At 30.3% G+C, this 16,342-nt stretch overlaps 1 protein-coding gene across 1 annotated transcript; it reads left to right on the top strand.

Annotated features, from left to right (window-relative positions):
* Positions 1-3,123: 3,123 nt before the first annotated feature.
* LOC108910527 (transaldolase-like) lies at positions 3,124-15,710 on the top strand. The gene is made up of 5 exons (XM_023455008.1): positions 3,124-3,224; positions 7,677-7,908; positions 14,860-14,991; positions 15,046-15,311; positions 15,388-15,710. The coding sequence occupies exons 1-5, from the start codon at positions 3,158-3,160 to the stop codon at positions 15,657-15,659; spliced, it is 969 nt and encodes a 322-aa protein (XP_023310776.1). The 5' UTR covers positions 3,124-3,157; the 3' UTR covers positions 15,660-15,710.
* Positions 15,711-16,342: the final 632 nt, after the last annotated feature.

Raw genomic sequence — 16,342 nt, 5'->3', positions numbered from 1 at the left:
AATTTTTCATAAAATACAGTTTCCGACGTAAACTACGATTTCCCGTGAATTGCATTGAAAAATGTGGAAAATTAACTACTCACGAGCCCTTTAAAGAGAAGGTACTCGCCAAGTAAACTATCCGGCATTCCGGCGCACAGTGGTACATACGAAACGCCACTGTCGCATTCAAATTACTCTACACCCCACATAGTTCAACTGTTTCGGGTGATTTTTTTTTTCAAAATGTTCGTCTTGAATGTCCCTATCGAACTCTCATTTGGGATTTTTGATTTCGGTCTTCATTTTTTTGAAAATTGACTCCAAAATTCGATTTTTATGAAAAAAAAACTGATTTTCGGCGTAAATGTACACATGGCGCAAGTTGATGTTTTTCGAAATTTTTTTCAGCTGAAAATCTTTGTTTTGATAAATACTACAAAACTGTCTACATGAAAGTCGGGAGAAAATTTTTTCATATTCGCAAAAACGGTCATAATGTTCCAAAAATTTTCGTGGTGAAGCGAATTTTTAATTCGAAATTTCGCAACCTGGGGAAAAATTAGATGAACCAAAAGAATCACTCGAGGAATACTCAAAAAAAATTTCCTGAATTTTTGGATACATTTCAAAATTTTTGGATTTGGACATTTTTTGAAATGTCCCAAAATGAGTCCAAAAATTCTGGAAAATTTTTTTGAATACCGTCACTTTCACTTTGGGTGTAAATCATGGAGACTTATCTAGTATCCCTGGTGTAAATTAACAAGAATTATGCCAAATTTTACTAATGATAAATATGTGGACATGCTACATTATACGCTCTTGTTGCCGCAGCACAGTTTGTGCGACATTCAAAATACACTTGTAGCATGTCCACATATTCATCATTAGTAAAATTTGGCATAATTCTTGTTAATTTACACCCAAAAAGTATTTAGCTGAAAACAGTGACAACTTACAGAAGAGTTAATTGTGACAACTGGCATGACAGCAGCACACTTAGTTTTTCTTTGAATGATTGCAATCATATACGGTGTGAGGTGAATGGTAATATATTTTATTTTTTTATTAATAAACGAAAAGCTTTAAAGAAAAATTGCTAGAGAGGTAAAAGTTTCTAAAAGAACCAGTTTATCTAATGCGTATTTTTGGATATCGAGTTTTTACGAAATATAAAAGTTATGGCAAAAAATGGCTTGAGGGGTGGTTATTTCAACCCCTTTCGAGGGGTTAAAATTTTCGAAAAATAGTTGAAAACTCGCATCTGTATTAGTAAACAACCTGTAAAAAATTTGTTATTTGTACCTCGTTCGGTTTTCAAATTACAGCCAATTTTCATAATTTTTTTGGAAACTTTGATGGCCCATATCTCTTCAGGGGTGAACATTTTACTAAGGCGATTTTTTGCAGATCGTGTTCTTTTGAAATGTAGATTCATTGGTATCATTTATGCTACTCCATTCAAAAACACCCTGTATTTAAAGGATCACGTTATCAATGTGGCTCATTTTTATTCAAACACTAATATTTGTTCATCTGATACAGATAATTTATGTCATTAAATTGTTTTTGTTGTTTCTAAAATAAACGATATTTTAATAAATATCTTCGGTGCTAACATTGATAATGATAAGGAGGAGGACTGACATGAACAACATGAGGTTATTTTTTTACTTTATTATTACAAAATATAGGTAAATATTGAACAACTTCGAAAAGATGGTCGTTTATTTTATAAAAATAGGAATACAACGTTGACGTTGAATAATATATTACATTACATTGTAATTGTAATAATTTTCAGTCACATTATCAGTGGACATTGGAATTGATGATGTTATTTTTAAAATAACATGCGGCTATTCAAATATTAATAAAGTAGTTTAAATTTAACAGGCGATTGTAATATTGACACAGATTATTTTCTATTCCATCATATTTAACATCGTCCAATCAGGTCTAATTTATACACCTCTGAACGTTGAACTGGTTTTATCCGTAAGAGTAGGTAAACAAATTTATTTACTCATTATGGTTTTATCTGTGCACAATTTTTGTAAATAAATACGATTTCACTATGTCAGAGCCCTAGATAAATGATACTGTAGATCGTAAACTTGAACACATTTGGTGGTAAGTAACAGCACTAACTATTGACACTTTCTCCAACTTCTATTGCTTTCCTTTTCTAGGAGTTATCGGTAATACAGTGAGTTAAATTACCTGTAACTGGTAAAAGATGCAAGCGCCATATATATATACTATATACTACTAACTATATACCTACCCAATAATATTTGTTTTAGGTATTCTGCCGCCGCTAAATTTAAAATTACATAACAAATCTCACCCTACACAGATCACTCAGAAATTGGTTTTGTTAAAATAATTTTCACGTAATTAATTTTTGTCACCATGAGAAAATAAATACAAATTTAACAAAAAGAATTAAAATCGCTCAAGCATTAAAGACACTTTTAAAAGCTCTAATAGCCTTCCTACTTAAACTAAGAAATAATTTTGATACTGTAACTTTTTGAAATGTTTGTTGAAAAAATTTCAAATTTCAGTACATATTTAAAAAAAAAGAGTGGAAATGATTATAGAGCAGCTTTCATTGCTTTCTATATTATATTAGATTTCACGGTGAATAAAAAATATTACAAGTAAATAATTTTACTAAACCAATCTGAATAATTCTTGTAATACAGATTTATTATGCAACTTTTTCGTTGTGTTGATAGCCATAAAAAAACTACCTACCTCTGATCACGACAAACTTTCAGACATTTTTTATTAAAACAAACAAAAAACCAAAACATTTTATTATTAATAAAAAAATGTGATTATATGATCAGACATTATTATGTTATACAGTGAATGAAATGTGAAAACACACTAAAAATACAAATAAAACACACCAACACTCGCCAAACCTAACCAACAATAAATATGAACAACATAAATTACATGAAATGATTCATAATTGCAATTGTCAAAATTCGTATTCTACAAAATCTTTGTGGCGACGTCTATAGACTCTTTCTCCAACTTGTATATCCATCTCAAGTCACGTGGTTCCCAGTTTCCCCATATTTTCAAGTATAAGTTCTCGGGCCCTGTCAGAGCCTCAGTCTCAGTGTCAGTATATGGTCTGTGGTCAGTACGAAGCAAGATGCCAAGCTCTCTCGACCAACTGAAGGCCGTAACGGTCGTTGTTGCCGATACCGCCGACTTTGAATGTAAGTACCCAAGTTTATACCTTTTTGCATTATTTTTTATATATTATCGCTCGGATGGTTTATAGTGGAGTCAAGATAGATTTTGACTTCGCGAAAATTACTGGAAGAGAACTTTTTATTTTTCTCTTTGTAAAGTTGTCAGAAACAACATACAAAAAGTTATCAACTGTAGAGTGTACGCTAAATTAGTTGGAAAATTACAGTTTTTGCAAAATATATAAAAAAATATAATTAAAAAAAAATAACTACTCCATTCGAAAGAACAGGAAATTTTACATAAAAAATGTTAATAAAGTTTTTTTCTAAACTGCGAATTGAAAGCTGTAGAATTTTTTTTCTAACGTACGAAAAATGAGACGAGCGGCCCTCAAGTACCTATATAGCTCTCGACGAGCGCGTGGCCGCGAGCGCGCTACACTAAATTTGTTATAAACTTTTGATCTAATTGATCAAATCGACCTTACAAAAATTTAAATGAAAGAAGAGTCATCCGGCTATCAAAATTGTATGTCTTTAAACTTGAGAAAAAAATATATATACTACATATACAAAGTTACGTCATTCTATAATTTTGTACAATAATAATAAAATAGCTGTCATTCTTTTAATTTTTAAAATAAACATCTGTACCTTTCACAGATTACTCTTCAAATGACGATTGAAACAGTGAGCGATATGGAAAAAATCTTAAAAATTTAATTTGAAAAATACTGAGCCCAATATTCAATAATTTAAAAAATCACAAATTTGACTTTTTAAGCCATACTTTATAGATCAAATAGTTGTAAATGTGATCTCTACTTTAAGATGGTGTATTTTATTTTTCTTAAAAATTGAAATAATAGTTGAAAAAACAAAAAATTAAAATATTTCATGAAAAATCCGTGAAATTATTGTTAAATAAAGTTTAGGTAATAATGTAAAAAAAAATTTTTTTTGTTTAATAAACCATCAAAGAATTAAGTTAAGACCTTAAAAAAAGTAAATCCAGCGAAAAATAATTTTTTTTATTTATAGTAATAAGTGTAAAATTGTATAACAGCAAAAAAATAACTTTTTTGATGACTTGATTTAATAATTATTATTTTTAAAACATATATTATTATGTATCCGAAATTGTGAATATAAGTTTTTATTTTGAAAGTTGTTTTTCTTGTCAGTTTTTTTGACGAAGCTAATCACACCAAATATTTTTTTGTTACTTACAGTTTTATTTATTCTAAAAGCGTTTTTCATTTATGAGAATTAGATAATTACTATTATAAATGCTATAAGAATATGATTTTTATGTTTTCGAGTAAGCTGCAGTTATCAGTGTGTTAAAACGTGTATTATTCCCATATTTTGTCCTTTGAGGTTATAGGTATTCTCGTACACTTGTAATTATTTAATGTAATATTATTACTTAATATTACAAATAATCTTCAGTTTGCATTTAAGCTATTTATATTCGTTTTCTTTTATGCTGAACCTGTAAATGTATGAGTTTAATATTTATAGGTATATGAATATGATAGGGGGGTGCATGTTGATTTTGTTTTTGTAATTTTGTATTTAAAATCAGTGTTTTATTTTTGAAGAAGAGCAAGAACTCTATGAGATTTAAAAATTAATTATTTTGTAATAAATTTGTTTTTTAAAAAATAAAACATATTTTCAATAAAACCTCTTTAGCCATTTACAATTTTCATTTTTCGAACCTCTATATTACAAATATGAGCGAGTTTGATTTAAAATCGATAATTGTTAAATAAATTGTTTAAAATAGTCGGCCATATTGGGTCAGCCATTTTGAACGTTCAATTTCCGACATCATATTCTTGTTTAGCGACCTCAAAAACCCCTATATTACAAATATAAGCGAGTTGATTTAAAATCGATAATTGTTAAATAAATTGTTTAAAATAGGTGGCCATATTGGATCAGCTATTTTGAATTTTCATTTACCGACTTCATATTCTTGTTCAGCGACATCGAAAACCCTTATATTGTCAACTTGAAAGAATTCGATTTAAAATTCATTGAATTATTTTAAATGTTCTTAAAAAAACTATTTATTATTGTTTAAACAATTAAAAACAATTAGCGTACAGAAATAAGTTTATAACTTTTTTCTAATACTTATCTCCAAGATAATTTCAAAAGGTTTTAGGAAAATCCATGCTTCCCATAATTATTTCGAAATAATGCGTAATTTTAAGCTATCTTGACTCCACTAGTTCTAGAATTTTATAATTGATTGATTTCCTGACAGACTAAGATAGTTTTGAAAATTAAGTACTTCTTATTTTTGCGTTTTCACCAAAGTAGGTAATCGTAGAACACGCAGACTTGCTTCATTGCATATTTACATTTTGCTTGCCCCTTTCCTCTCCGTTTCATTTTTACATTATTATTGACGTTATTCGTTTAGTTTACCTTCACAGTCAATAACAAAAACAAAACCACTATAATGAGTTTTAGTACGTTTCCAAACCGACAATCATTTGATCATACAGGTAAATCGTGTAGGTACCCTTATCAAAAGTGTTCGTCTGAGAAAATATTATCTCTTGCACTTAAGGGCCCCATATTCTTTAAATAGTGTTTTCCGCAAAGACAAATAATTTCAAACATTTAATAACTGAATAATCTAAAGCTTATCAAATAATAGGAATGTTATGTCATGCCATCTGGTTATTTTCAAAGACGCCGCAGTAAAACGAATAAACAGGTGCAAAAAACGATCAAACCATCAAGGTTTTAGGTACTGAAATCTTCGAAAATACTAACTTTTTTTATATATAATTCCAAATGTAAATATTCTTATAACATTTACTTGCTTAGTCCTACATATAAAATTGTTTACTTTTATTTATAAGTGCGTGAAAATAATTCTTAAAATGTGGGGTTAGAATAACAGCAAACGCATGTTTTACAAACGCTTTTTTTTTAGTTATTATTTTATTTGAGTAAATTTAAATGGTAACAATGAATAAACAAAACATCAAGGATTTTATTTTTGCGCTTACTTTTGTTCTACACGTTTTATTTTCAAAGATTTCAGTACCTAAAAACGCCAGAAATTTCACTATTTCTCGACCGGGAATATGGCCACCTTAAGTAGGTATATTCGCGCGGAATTTTTAAAATTTTAAAATAGTTACAGTTACAGTTAATTAAATAGCATTTTTTAAATGTACCTACTGAAGTAGGAATTGAATCGTTTGATACGTTCATATACAGGGTGTTAGTAAATAAGTGCGACAAATTTCAGGGGGTCATTCTACATGAGAAAATAGTGGCAGTTTGCTTATAAACGTATGTCCGCAAATGATTCGTTTTCCGAGACACGGGGTGTCAAAGTTTTTCTTAAAACTGACGATTTAATTTATTGCTCTGAAACCGGTCGAGATGTGCAAATGAAATTTGGTGGGTTTTAAGAGGTATTGCGCATTTTTCGACACGCAATTAAGAATTTTATGTTCATCATTGGCGCGCGTACGGGTAATAATAATCTCAATTTTTTTAAAGAAAAAAATAGTACGCCACTGAGATATTACAAATTAAAAATCATTTTTGAATTCCTCGTTCAATTTGTGACAAAAAATCTCTCTTGCCTTTTCTTCGTATGGGGCGCCGTCTTGATGCAAAAAAATAAAACATCTTAACGCGTATTTTTTATTTCTTTAATACATTATCAAGAACTATCTAATACAATAACATTAAACCAGAACAATAACAGAAAATAACACTAATAAAATTTTGAAAAGGCTCAAAGCTACAACAAATGTTCAAAATGACCTCCCTCAGACGTGACACACGATTCAACTCTTCGCCTCATTGATTGTCGTATTCGCGCAAATATTCCTGGTATATTTCTTATTAATTATTAATAACATTTAAAATTATTTAAAAAACCAGTGGATCTTATTTGTGGAAGGGCGAAACGGGCGGTGACTATGAGACGCCTTCATTATAGCCATCCTTCTCTATCGCATGGATTTCTATGTCTTACTTTATCGCTCTCACGTAACGGCAGATGGACCATCGGTGCTTTCCGAACCTGTAGTAGCGCATTCAGAAAAGAAATTTTGGAGGTTGAATTCAAATGATAGTAGTTTTGCAATATTAAAAAAGTGAATACAAGCCTTGGGAAATGGTTCATCTAGACCTCTCCAATTAGACACCTGGGGTGGTATTCTGTAACTTGGTACGGGCTACAAGCGTTGAACTTTTACAATTTTTATTAGTAACTGTCGTTAATAATATAGGAAAAAGTATTATGCAGATTTACTTAAAATGTCACAAAAAAACAAAGTTAAATATTTCTGTAAAAGTTACGCTTTATCTTGCGAAATTTTTTTCTGGCTATAAAGTTATATAGCACTGTAAGAAAGTTACAGAATACGGCTACTGCTCATATCAACGAACAAGTTGTGTCACTAATAACAATTTTTCTATATCATTCAGCAATGCAAATTTACAAACCCACGGATGGCACAACAAATCCTTCCTTAATTTTGGCTGCGGCTACATTGCCTCAGTACAAATCTTTGATCGATAAAGCTGTTACCTATGGAAATGAAACTGGAACAACGCGGGAGGAAAAGCTTGAAAATGCCATGGATAAAGTGTGTGTGTTGTTTGGAAAAGAAATTTTAAAAATCGTACCAGGCAGAGTTTCCACAGAGGTTGATGCTAGGTAAGTCCCTGTCTAATTATTCTAAAATAAAAACTAGTGCTTATATTTTTTAAAAGCGTGTTATAAATATGGTTAGAAAATGTTTTTATAGCAATTATGAATCTGCTATTACTTAATCAAGATTGATGTGTTAATTCGCATTTGCAAAAAAGTTAATGATTATGATAATGACACTTGTTAAGACACTGCCTAGTTATTTATTTTGGCCAAATTTTAATTTTTATTTCCTACGTTGATACTCCCGGCAAGCGATTCCATTACAAAATCCGTAGATAAAAATAATATCGACGTACTTTTCGTGGGTATATTCCATTATAAAAATTAATTAAACAGTCCAGAAATTAGAAATTAACTAATAATAGTTTGCAATTGATATTTTAAAAACAATTATGGTAATAATAATCAAACTATTGACAGAATGTCAAAGTTGCTACCGCAGCCTACTATGTAAATTTAAACCGTATTTTATTCGAATGTCGAAATGTGTCTTCAGTTCGTTTTTTAAGTTTTACTCGAAAATCAGGCTTTTTCCTTAAAACATAAGAGAGTAGTAATTTGTAGAAAATTGAAAGACAAATACGAAAATATCATGATTGTTACCGTAAAGCAGTGGCGTATTATTTTATTTAGAAAAAATACGCCACCGATACCCTATGTATCTCTGCCACTGCAACATCTGGATTGTAGGAAATGGCCTCAGATTTTGGACAACGTTTACATAAATACATGTGCCCAATTTCAAATTATTGCACTTACTAGTTTTTAAATTATTTAAATTAATTAAAAATATTTTTGATGTATAACATCATGTATCTTTTTAACGAAGCCTCCTATAGTACGATCATATTCGATGCAAAGTAATAAATCATTGCCTGTCAAGGGAACCAATGAAGTACGTCTTTAAGGGTTTTACAAATTGAATAATTTCTTTATACATTATGAAGGGACGAGCGGATCAGTTCAGATCTGGCACCCTTGTTCCTACAAAAATTCCTTTATTCTCATAAACTATTTATTTTAAATGTAATTTATTATAAATCCAATTTGTTTCCTAAATTCCACATATGTACTACATTTTACCTCTGAACGCGCCACTGTTGTTTACTTGTTTTTTGGAAGCGCTCTCTAATTGACGGCAAAGCTCGCCAGGTTAGTATTTGACGTATAACCGACCAGTTCGTACACTCGATGCACCTGAGCGACTGCAGCTACTACCAGAACACAGTGCGTATGCAGCGGTATTTCAGATTTTACATTGAATTTCATTTTAAATTTGAAATAATCTATCTTACGCCTCCTAAAAATGATGACACGATTTTCCTTTGATAAAAGGCCGACAATTTTTTGCTCTACTTTGCATTGTATACGATCCTACTATAGATAAAAACTTTATACGAAGGACCCCTTAAAAAATTCACCAAAGGATACGAGGATTCTTTTTGGTCGCCGTGTATAATTGTATGAGGTGTCTGATAACCTACAATAACGTGATATTTTGGTTACAAAAAATATATATACGTATTTTAAATAAACATTATTGTTTTTAACATTTTTAGTTTGAAAACGAAGAAGTATTTAGAAATTATACAAAGTTAATATGCCTAGAATCATCATGTAGGTAATTATTTGTAAGAAAAAAAAAATCCCTATTTCTCACTTAATTTAGTGTCGCAATCATGGAGACTACACAGTCGCGATACTGAAAAATAATTGTAAATTTGACCACACCCGTGGAAAAGCATTCTTTCTATCTCATTGATGTAAATACTGGTGATCTCGCCAAAGCTACATAGTAATTTCATACATTGTATTTCAGAACATCTCTTTCAGTGCTATATATATAGTTTATTTATTGTATAAATTCGTCATATTTACAAATGTCACACATTATTGTAGATGAAAATGTGCAATATTTAAAAAGATAATTAAATTTTAATGCTTTTGAACCAAAAAATCCCCATAACTAGGTCTACGCTCGAGATAATGCGATCGCTGATTGGTTGAAAACAGAATTTTGCGTTTTAATATAATCTTGTTTTAATTTTATCGAAATTTAGTTGCGTACGTATTTCAAACAAAATTACTGGTCACGTGCCTTATAATCATTTATGAAGGTATATTACAAAGGACCCCGCACAAACCTTATGGAAAATGGCTTTCGGTCAAAATGGCTGGAATTGAAATATGATGTAGCTCTCACCTTCCTGAGCAAAAGTTGTCATGGGCCCAAAGCGATCCTATGTGTAGGTTTAAAAATATAGAGCTTTGAAGCTAACGATTTCATAGCACGGTGCTGAATATAAGTGCAGGATAGGTGTATGTAGGGTAAACTGCATAGTTATTGGACACTTAAGAAAAATACTGAATACTCTGTATCACATCCGAAAGTTGCAATGAAACAAATGAAAAGAAAATACATCCAGAGCATAGCCTAATTCGTGTACATTAAGATAATAGTTAGTAATTATAATAAAACTTTGACATGTGTTTTGTAGAAATGTATTTATAACTTTAATGCAAAAAATACAGTTATTGGACGTATTTGTTAGTTATTGGACGGTTTAATATTAGTTATTGGACACATTAGATAACTGAAATTCTATTAAAAAAAAAACACTTTAATAGGTGTCTGACCACTTAATAAAAATGTTCCTTGCGTGTTTGTTTAAACAACTCATAAATATATATAAACTATTTCTCCTTTCTCTTCTTCCTCATTTTCAATTTTTTTTTCGTCAGATTCACCTTGTTCATTTTCTGTTTTGTAGCATAATGTGACATAGATATAAGTCGTCATCTTCTGGAATGTGAATATGGTGGTTATTAACCTGACAGAATTTCCTCCTCCTTTTCTGATAAAACTATAGGAGGCCCAAATGAGTCTCAATGACCAGGATCTTTTAACCTGAATTCTGTTGTTGATTTTGGTATTCCGTATTTTTCTGATACAGATCTGTAAGATCCTTAACTTGATTTAAATTCACCTACAGCCTTTTCCACCAAATCAAGATTGTAGTTCCTTTTCTGAGGCATGCTAGAAAATACCCCTCTAGGTTATACAGTAATTGGACAGGAAAAGATAATTGTTGGACACCTCTGTCAATAACTGTATAAACAGGTCAAATGAATGAGATAAAAATAGAGCTTTATTAGAGTAACATAGGTATGTGTTAAAAAAGGGTAAATAAATCACACCAAGCCAAAATTACAGTTATTGGACACTTGTCCATTAACTAAAATTCAGAACACCATTGATATAGTTATTGGACATAGACTAATTATTATAAATAATTGACTGTTCCTTATAAAAAATACACGTTTCAGTAAAATAAACCTACCTTTAAGCATTTAATAACTCAAATTTTTATTAAATCACTACAGCTTCGAAAAATATTGCACAATGTAAAATTCGTGCCTTAACGAATTCTTAAGAAATCTGCCATGACAGACCATCACTGCAGATTTCTGTAATTTACAGAGACATCTCGTGAAATGCTCAACGCGACTACAATTATTTTCAAAGAATAATAATAGATGGTGCTACAGTCAATGTTTACTTAAAATAAAACTAAGTAAAACACTAAGCACCTTCGAAGTGTTCATGTCCAATAACTGTCACTGTCCAATAATTGTACGGTTCACCCTATATCTCCCTTTCTCCGTATATACAGGGTGTCAGTTTTTTGTAGACAAACTTTAAAAGGAGATAGAACACATGTTTTTAAAAAGAAAAGTTCCTATAAACATATGTCGTAGAAGGCTTCGTTTCCGAGATACGGGGTGTTGAATATAATTTTTTTTTCTCGAATATTCATTATAACTTATAAACGAATGCTTAGATTTTTTTCATGTTTGGGAGATAATGCCTATTAATTAAGGGGCATAAAACAAGCGATAAGAATGTTCAAAAACTTGCACAGTGGCGGAGTGGAGGGGGTGCTCAACCCCTTTCTTAAACAGAACTTCTACGCCAATGACTATTTTTTAAAAAAACTGTTATTTTCATTATCTACATACAGTTTAACAAAAATAATGTCCCTTCTTCTGTTTCGAAATTCCTGTGCGTTTCCGAGTTATTTTGATTTTTAGTGTTTGTTGTGGTACTAAATTAAGTAATTTATTTATTATCAATTATCGGCTAAATATTTAATTCTTTCAACGAAACCTACCTAAATATGGTTTGTTAAGGATTCTAAAAAGCCGAAATCTCTTATTCTTTATCTCTTTCCAATGTAGTCAAAATAAATATTTGTTATATCAAGCCATACTCAAATACAAGACTTTTATAAGTTGAAATCTGTTTAGTACACTAATTTTAACAATCCTTATTTATTATGTGCTGCGTAAATACTAATGTACTGCAACTAAAATTAAAAAAAAAAACATTGAATGAACATTGATGTTAATGTTTATGGAGAAATTTTTTGAATTTATAACAATATTTAATTAACAACTTCTTAAAACTTTTTGGCAACTGCACAATAATGTATTGTATGTATGTAATGTAACAGATTTCAACTTATAAAAGTCTTGTATTTGAGTATAGCTTGATATAACAAATATTTATTTTGACTACATTGGAAAGAGATAAAGAATAAGAGATTTCGGCTTTTTAGAATCCTTAACAAACCATATTTAGGTAGGTTTCGTTGAAAGAATTAAATATTTAGCCGATAATTGATAATAAATTAATTAATTTAGTACCACATCAAACACTAAAAATCAAAATAACTCGGAAACGCACAGGAATTTCGAGACAGAAGAATGGACATTATTTTTGTTAAACTATATGTAGATAATGAAAATAACAGTTTTTTTTTAAAATAGTCATTGGCGTAGAAGTTCTGTTTAAGAAAGGGGTTGAGCACCCCCTCCACTCCGCCACTGTGCAAGCTTTTGAACATTTTTATCGCTTGTTTTATGCCCCTTAATTAAAAGGCATTATCTCCCAAACATGAAAAAAATCTAAGCATTCGTTTATAGTTATAATGAATATTCGAGAAAAAATATATATATTCAACACCCCGTATCTCGGAAACGAAGCCTTCTACGACATGTATTTATAGGAACTTTTCTTTTTAAAAACATGTGTTCTATCTCCTTTTAAAGTTTGTCTACAAAAAACTGACTCACCCTGTATATACGGAAGTTGTAGAGGTATGTTATATATTTTGGACTTGTGTGTATGTTTATAAAAACAAAAATAAGTGTATGCTGAATCGTGATATTCACTCTGCTAATACTAGAATTGGGCAACACTTCCATTTGTCATTTGCAAGATTATCGATTGCTTCATTTCCTGACCACATTGGCTTAAAAATTTATAATTCTCTCCGGGAAAATATTAAGTCTTGTAAAAACTTGCATGTTTTTAAACATATTTTAAAAAAGTTTTTGATCGATAGGTGTTACTATTCTCTTCCAGAATATTTTAAATTGTAAGGTTTTTTTAATTTTATGACCTTTAACTGCTAAATGTTTTTATTCAAGTAGCGGATGTTTTTTTGGTTTGTTTTTTGAATTGTTTTTGCGTTTAATGTTTTTATATTTACAATTATTTTTTTTATTTGTAATAATAGTGTACAGTTTTACTGTATTGTATCATTATATTGACTATTGCTATACATGTATTAATGTCTATATGCAAAATAAANAATTATGCGTTTTCATACTCGACAAAAAATGTGTGAGCCTCTGTGCATAAAAATTGGTAATTCTTCAATTAAGACTAGCTCAGAACCTGTAAAATTTCTGGGTATATTACTCGATGAGCACATGACATGGAAACCACACTGTGAAAATGTGGTTTCATATTTAAGTTCCATAAACTTTTTATTTTTAAATCTAAGAGATGTTTTAACGAGACAACAGTTGTTAAGTTTATATCATGCTCGTGTAGATTCACATATTCGTTATGGTATTTGTTTATGGGGTGAGTCCACTCTGTCCCAAGCAATACTTAAAGTTCAAAAGAAAATAGTAAGAACAATAGCTGGCCTTTCTAGCACGCATAGTTGTAGAGGTATTTTTGTTGAGCTCAATATTTTAACTGTTACGTCGTTATATATTTTGGAATTGTGTGTATATGTTTATAAAAACAAAAATAACTTTATGTTGAATCGTGATATTCACTCTGCTAATACTAGAATTGGGCAACACTTCCATTTGTCATTTGCAAGATTATCGATTGCTTCAAGATCTCCTGACCACATTGGCTTAAAAATTTATAATTCTCTACCGGAAAATATTAAGTCTTGTAAAAACTTGCATGTTTTTAAACATATTTTAAAAAAGTTTTTGCTCGATAGGTGTTACTATTCTCTTCCAGAATATTTTACATTGTAAGGTTTTTTAATTTTATGACCTTTAACTGCTAAATGTTTTTCTTCAAGTAGCGGATGTTTTTTGAATTGTTTTTGTGTTTAATGTTTTTATATTTAAAATTATTTTTTATTTGTAATAATAGTGTACAGTTTTACTGTATCATTATATTGACTATTGCTATACATGTATTAATGTCTATATGTAAAATAAATAAACTAAACTAAACTAAACTAAGCTTGCAGCCCTGGACTCACTTTTTTTTTTAAAGGCCTTCATAGAGCTTACAGTCCAAGACCCACCCCTAGAAAAACTCCTGGCTACGCCCATGGCTAAGAAGTCTTCTAATTAATCATACATATTCCTTATGGAAAGTGGCTTTTGGCTAATTTTTTTGAAACTTTGCTTTGTGATAGTTCTGAATGCGTGGATAAAAAGTGTCATTGGGCACAAAGTCTGAAAGTCCTTTGTTTTCGACCTATGGCTCCTGAAAGTTGAATTTTTTACCCCTCGTGCTATTAAATAAAAGCTATTTTAATAATACTAACAATACATTAGTTCCAATGAGAAAGATTTTTAAAATTTTTTCTACTTTTAATACCTTTCTAATATGATGAAAACCATTTTCAGATTATCTTTCGACAAAGATGCTAGTATTGCAAAAGTTTTAAAAATTATCCAACTCTATGCGGATGAGGGTATTTCAAAGGAACGTATTTTGATCAAACTGGCGTCAACCTGGGAAGGAATTCAGGCGGCCAAGTATGAATAACCTTGTAAATAAAGACTTGATACTACAGAAACTTCTGTTTTTAGAGTTTTGGAAGAAAAACATGGAGTGCATTGTAATTTGACTTTGCTTTTTAATTTGGCCCAAGCGGTAGCTTGCGCCGAAGCAGGAGTTACATTGATTTCACCGTATGTTGCCCGTATCCTGGACTGGCATAGGGCAAACGACAGTTGTCAAAAAACATATTCCGCCGATGAAGATCCTGGAGTGGTCTCTGTAACACAAATTTACAACTACTACAAGAAGTTTGGATATAAAACTGTTGTGATGGGGGCATCTTTTCGTAACATAGGTGGGTATATTGATATTGACCTTGGTAGTCATTCTTTTGAAAAATATTTATTAATAACACTGATGTTAACTTACAGAAGAAGTTAAGGCTCTGGCTGGTTGTGACTTTTTGACCATCAAACCAAGACTACTTAGTGAATTAAAAGCAAGCAACGATCCCGTCCCAAGGAAGTTAAGTAAAGAAAAGGCAGAGAAGTCACATTTGGATAAACTTGAACTAACAGAAGCTAAGTTTAGGTGGTTGCTTAATGAAGATCAAATGGCTACAGACAAACTTTCGGACGGTATAAGAAAATTTGCCGCTGATTCCATTAAACTTGAAAATGCCATCAAACCTCTATTAAAATAATTCATAATCAGTAATCTGTACTTTATATTTGTAAATTGCTATTTGTGATGCATACATAATATTTTTTAAATAAATAATTTAAAAAATGACCTCAGTATAATTTTTTAAACACCATGGAGAAAATTTTGAACACAAACCTTATTATTTAACATTTCCTAAATCTGATGAAAAATAATTCAACTTTAAATTTGCACTGTTGGGTTGCAATAACCTTATGTTTCATACACAGACTTCTAATACAAAATAGACTACGTAAGCCTTACGTCGTATGGTAAGTCATTCATAAATAGCTTTTGTTTACTTGACTTGACAACATTACTTGATGGTTAAGGGATAATAATGTCGAAGAATACTCCACAAAATTAACCATAAGCACATCATATAATTTATGTAGCAACTAGCAATAAAAAATTCTTAGTTTATTTTTAGTCAGTAATTTTCATCGTTTATTTATTTCAGTTAATAGATACTTGTTCAGATGTTGACACAATTATTGCTATTAACTTCGGAAGACAAAACAAAATCTATTAACATAACCTGAAATCAAAAATTACTTGCCGATGAAAAGAAATCTGATGGCTGAATATTTTATATACATAACAATGCAATTTAAATATAAGTAAAATACACTGAAACATATGCAAATAGTATGTAGGTAATACTATAAAAATGACACTCTAGAT

This window comes from Anoplophora glabripennis, unplaced genomic scaffold, assembly GCF_000390285.2.
Source record: "Anoplophora glabripennis isolate ALB-LARVAE unplaced genomic scaffold, Agla_2.0 scaffold501, whole genome shotgun sequence".
NCBI classification, from domain to species: domain Eukaryota; kingdom Metazoa; phylum Arthropoda; class Insecta; order Coleoptera; family Cerambycidae; genus Anoplophora; species Anoplophora glabripennis.
Note: the sequence above shows the minus strand (reverse complement) of the source record. Positions and strands in the feature narration are given on the sequence as shown.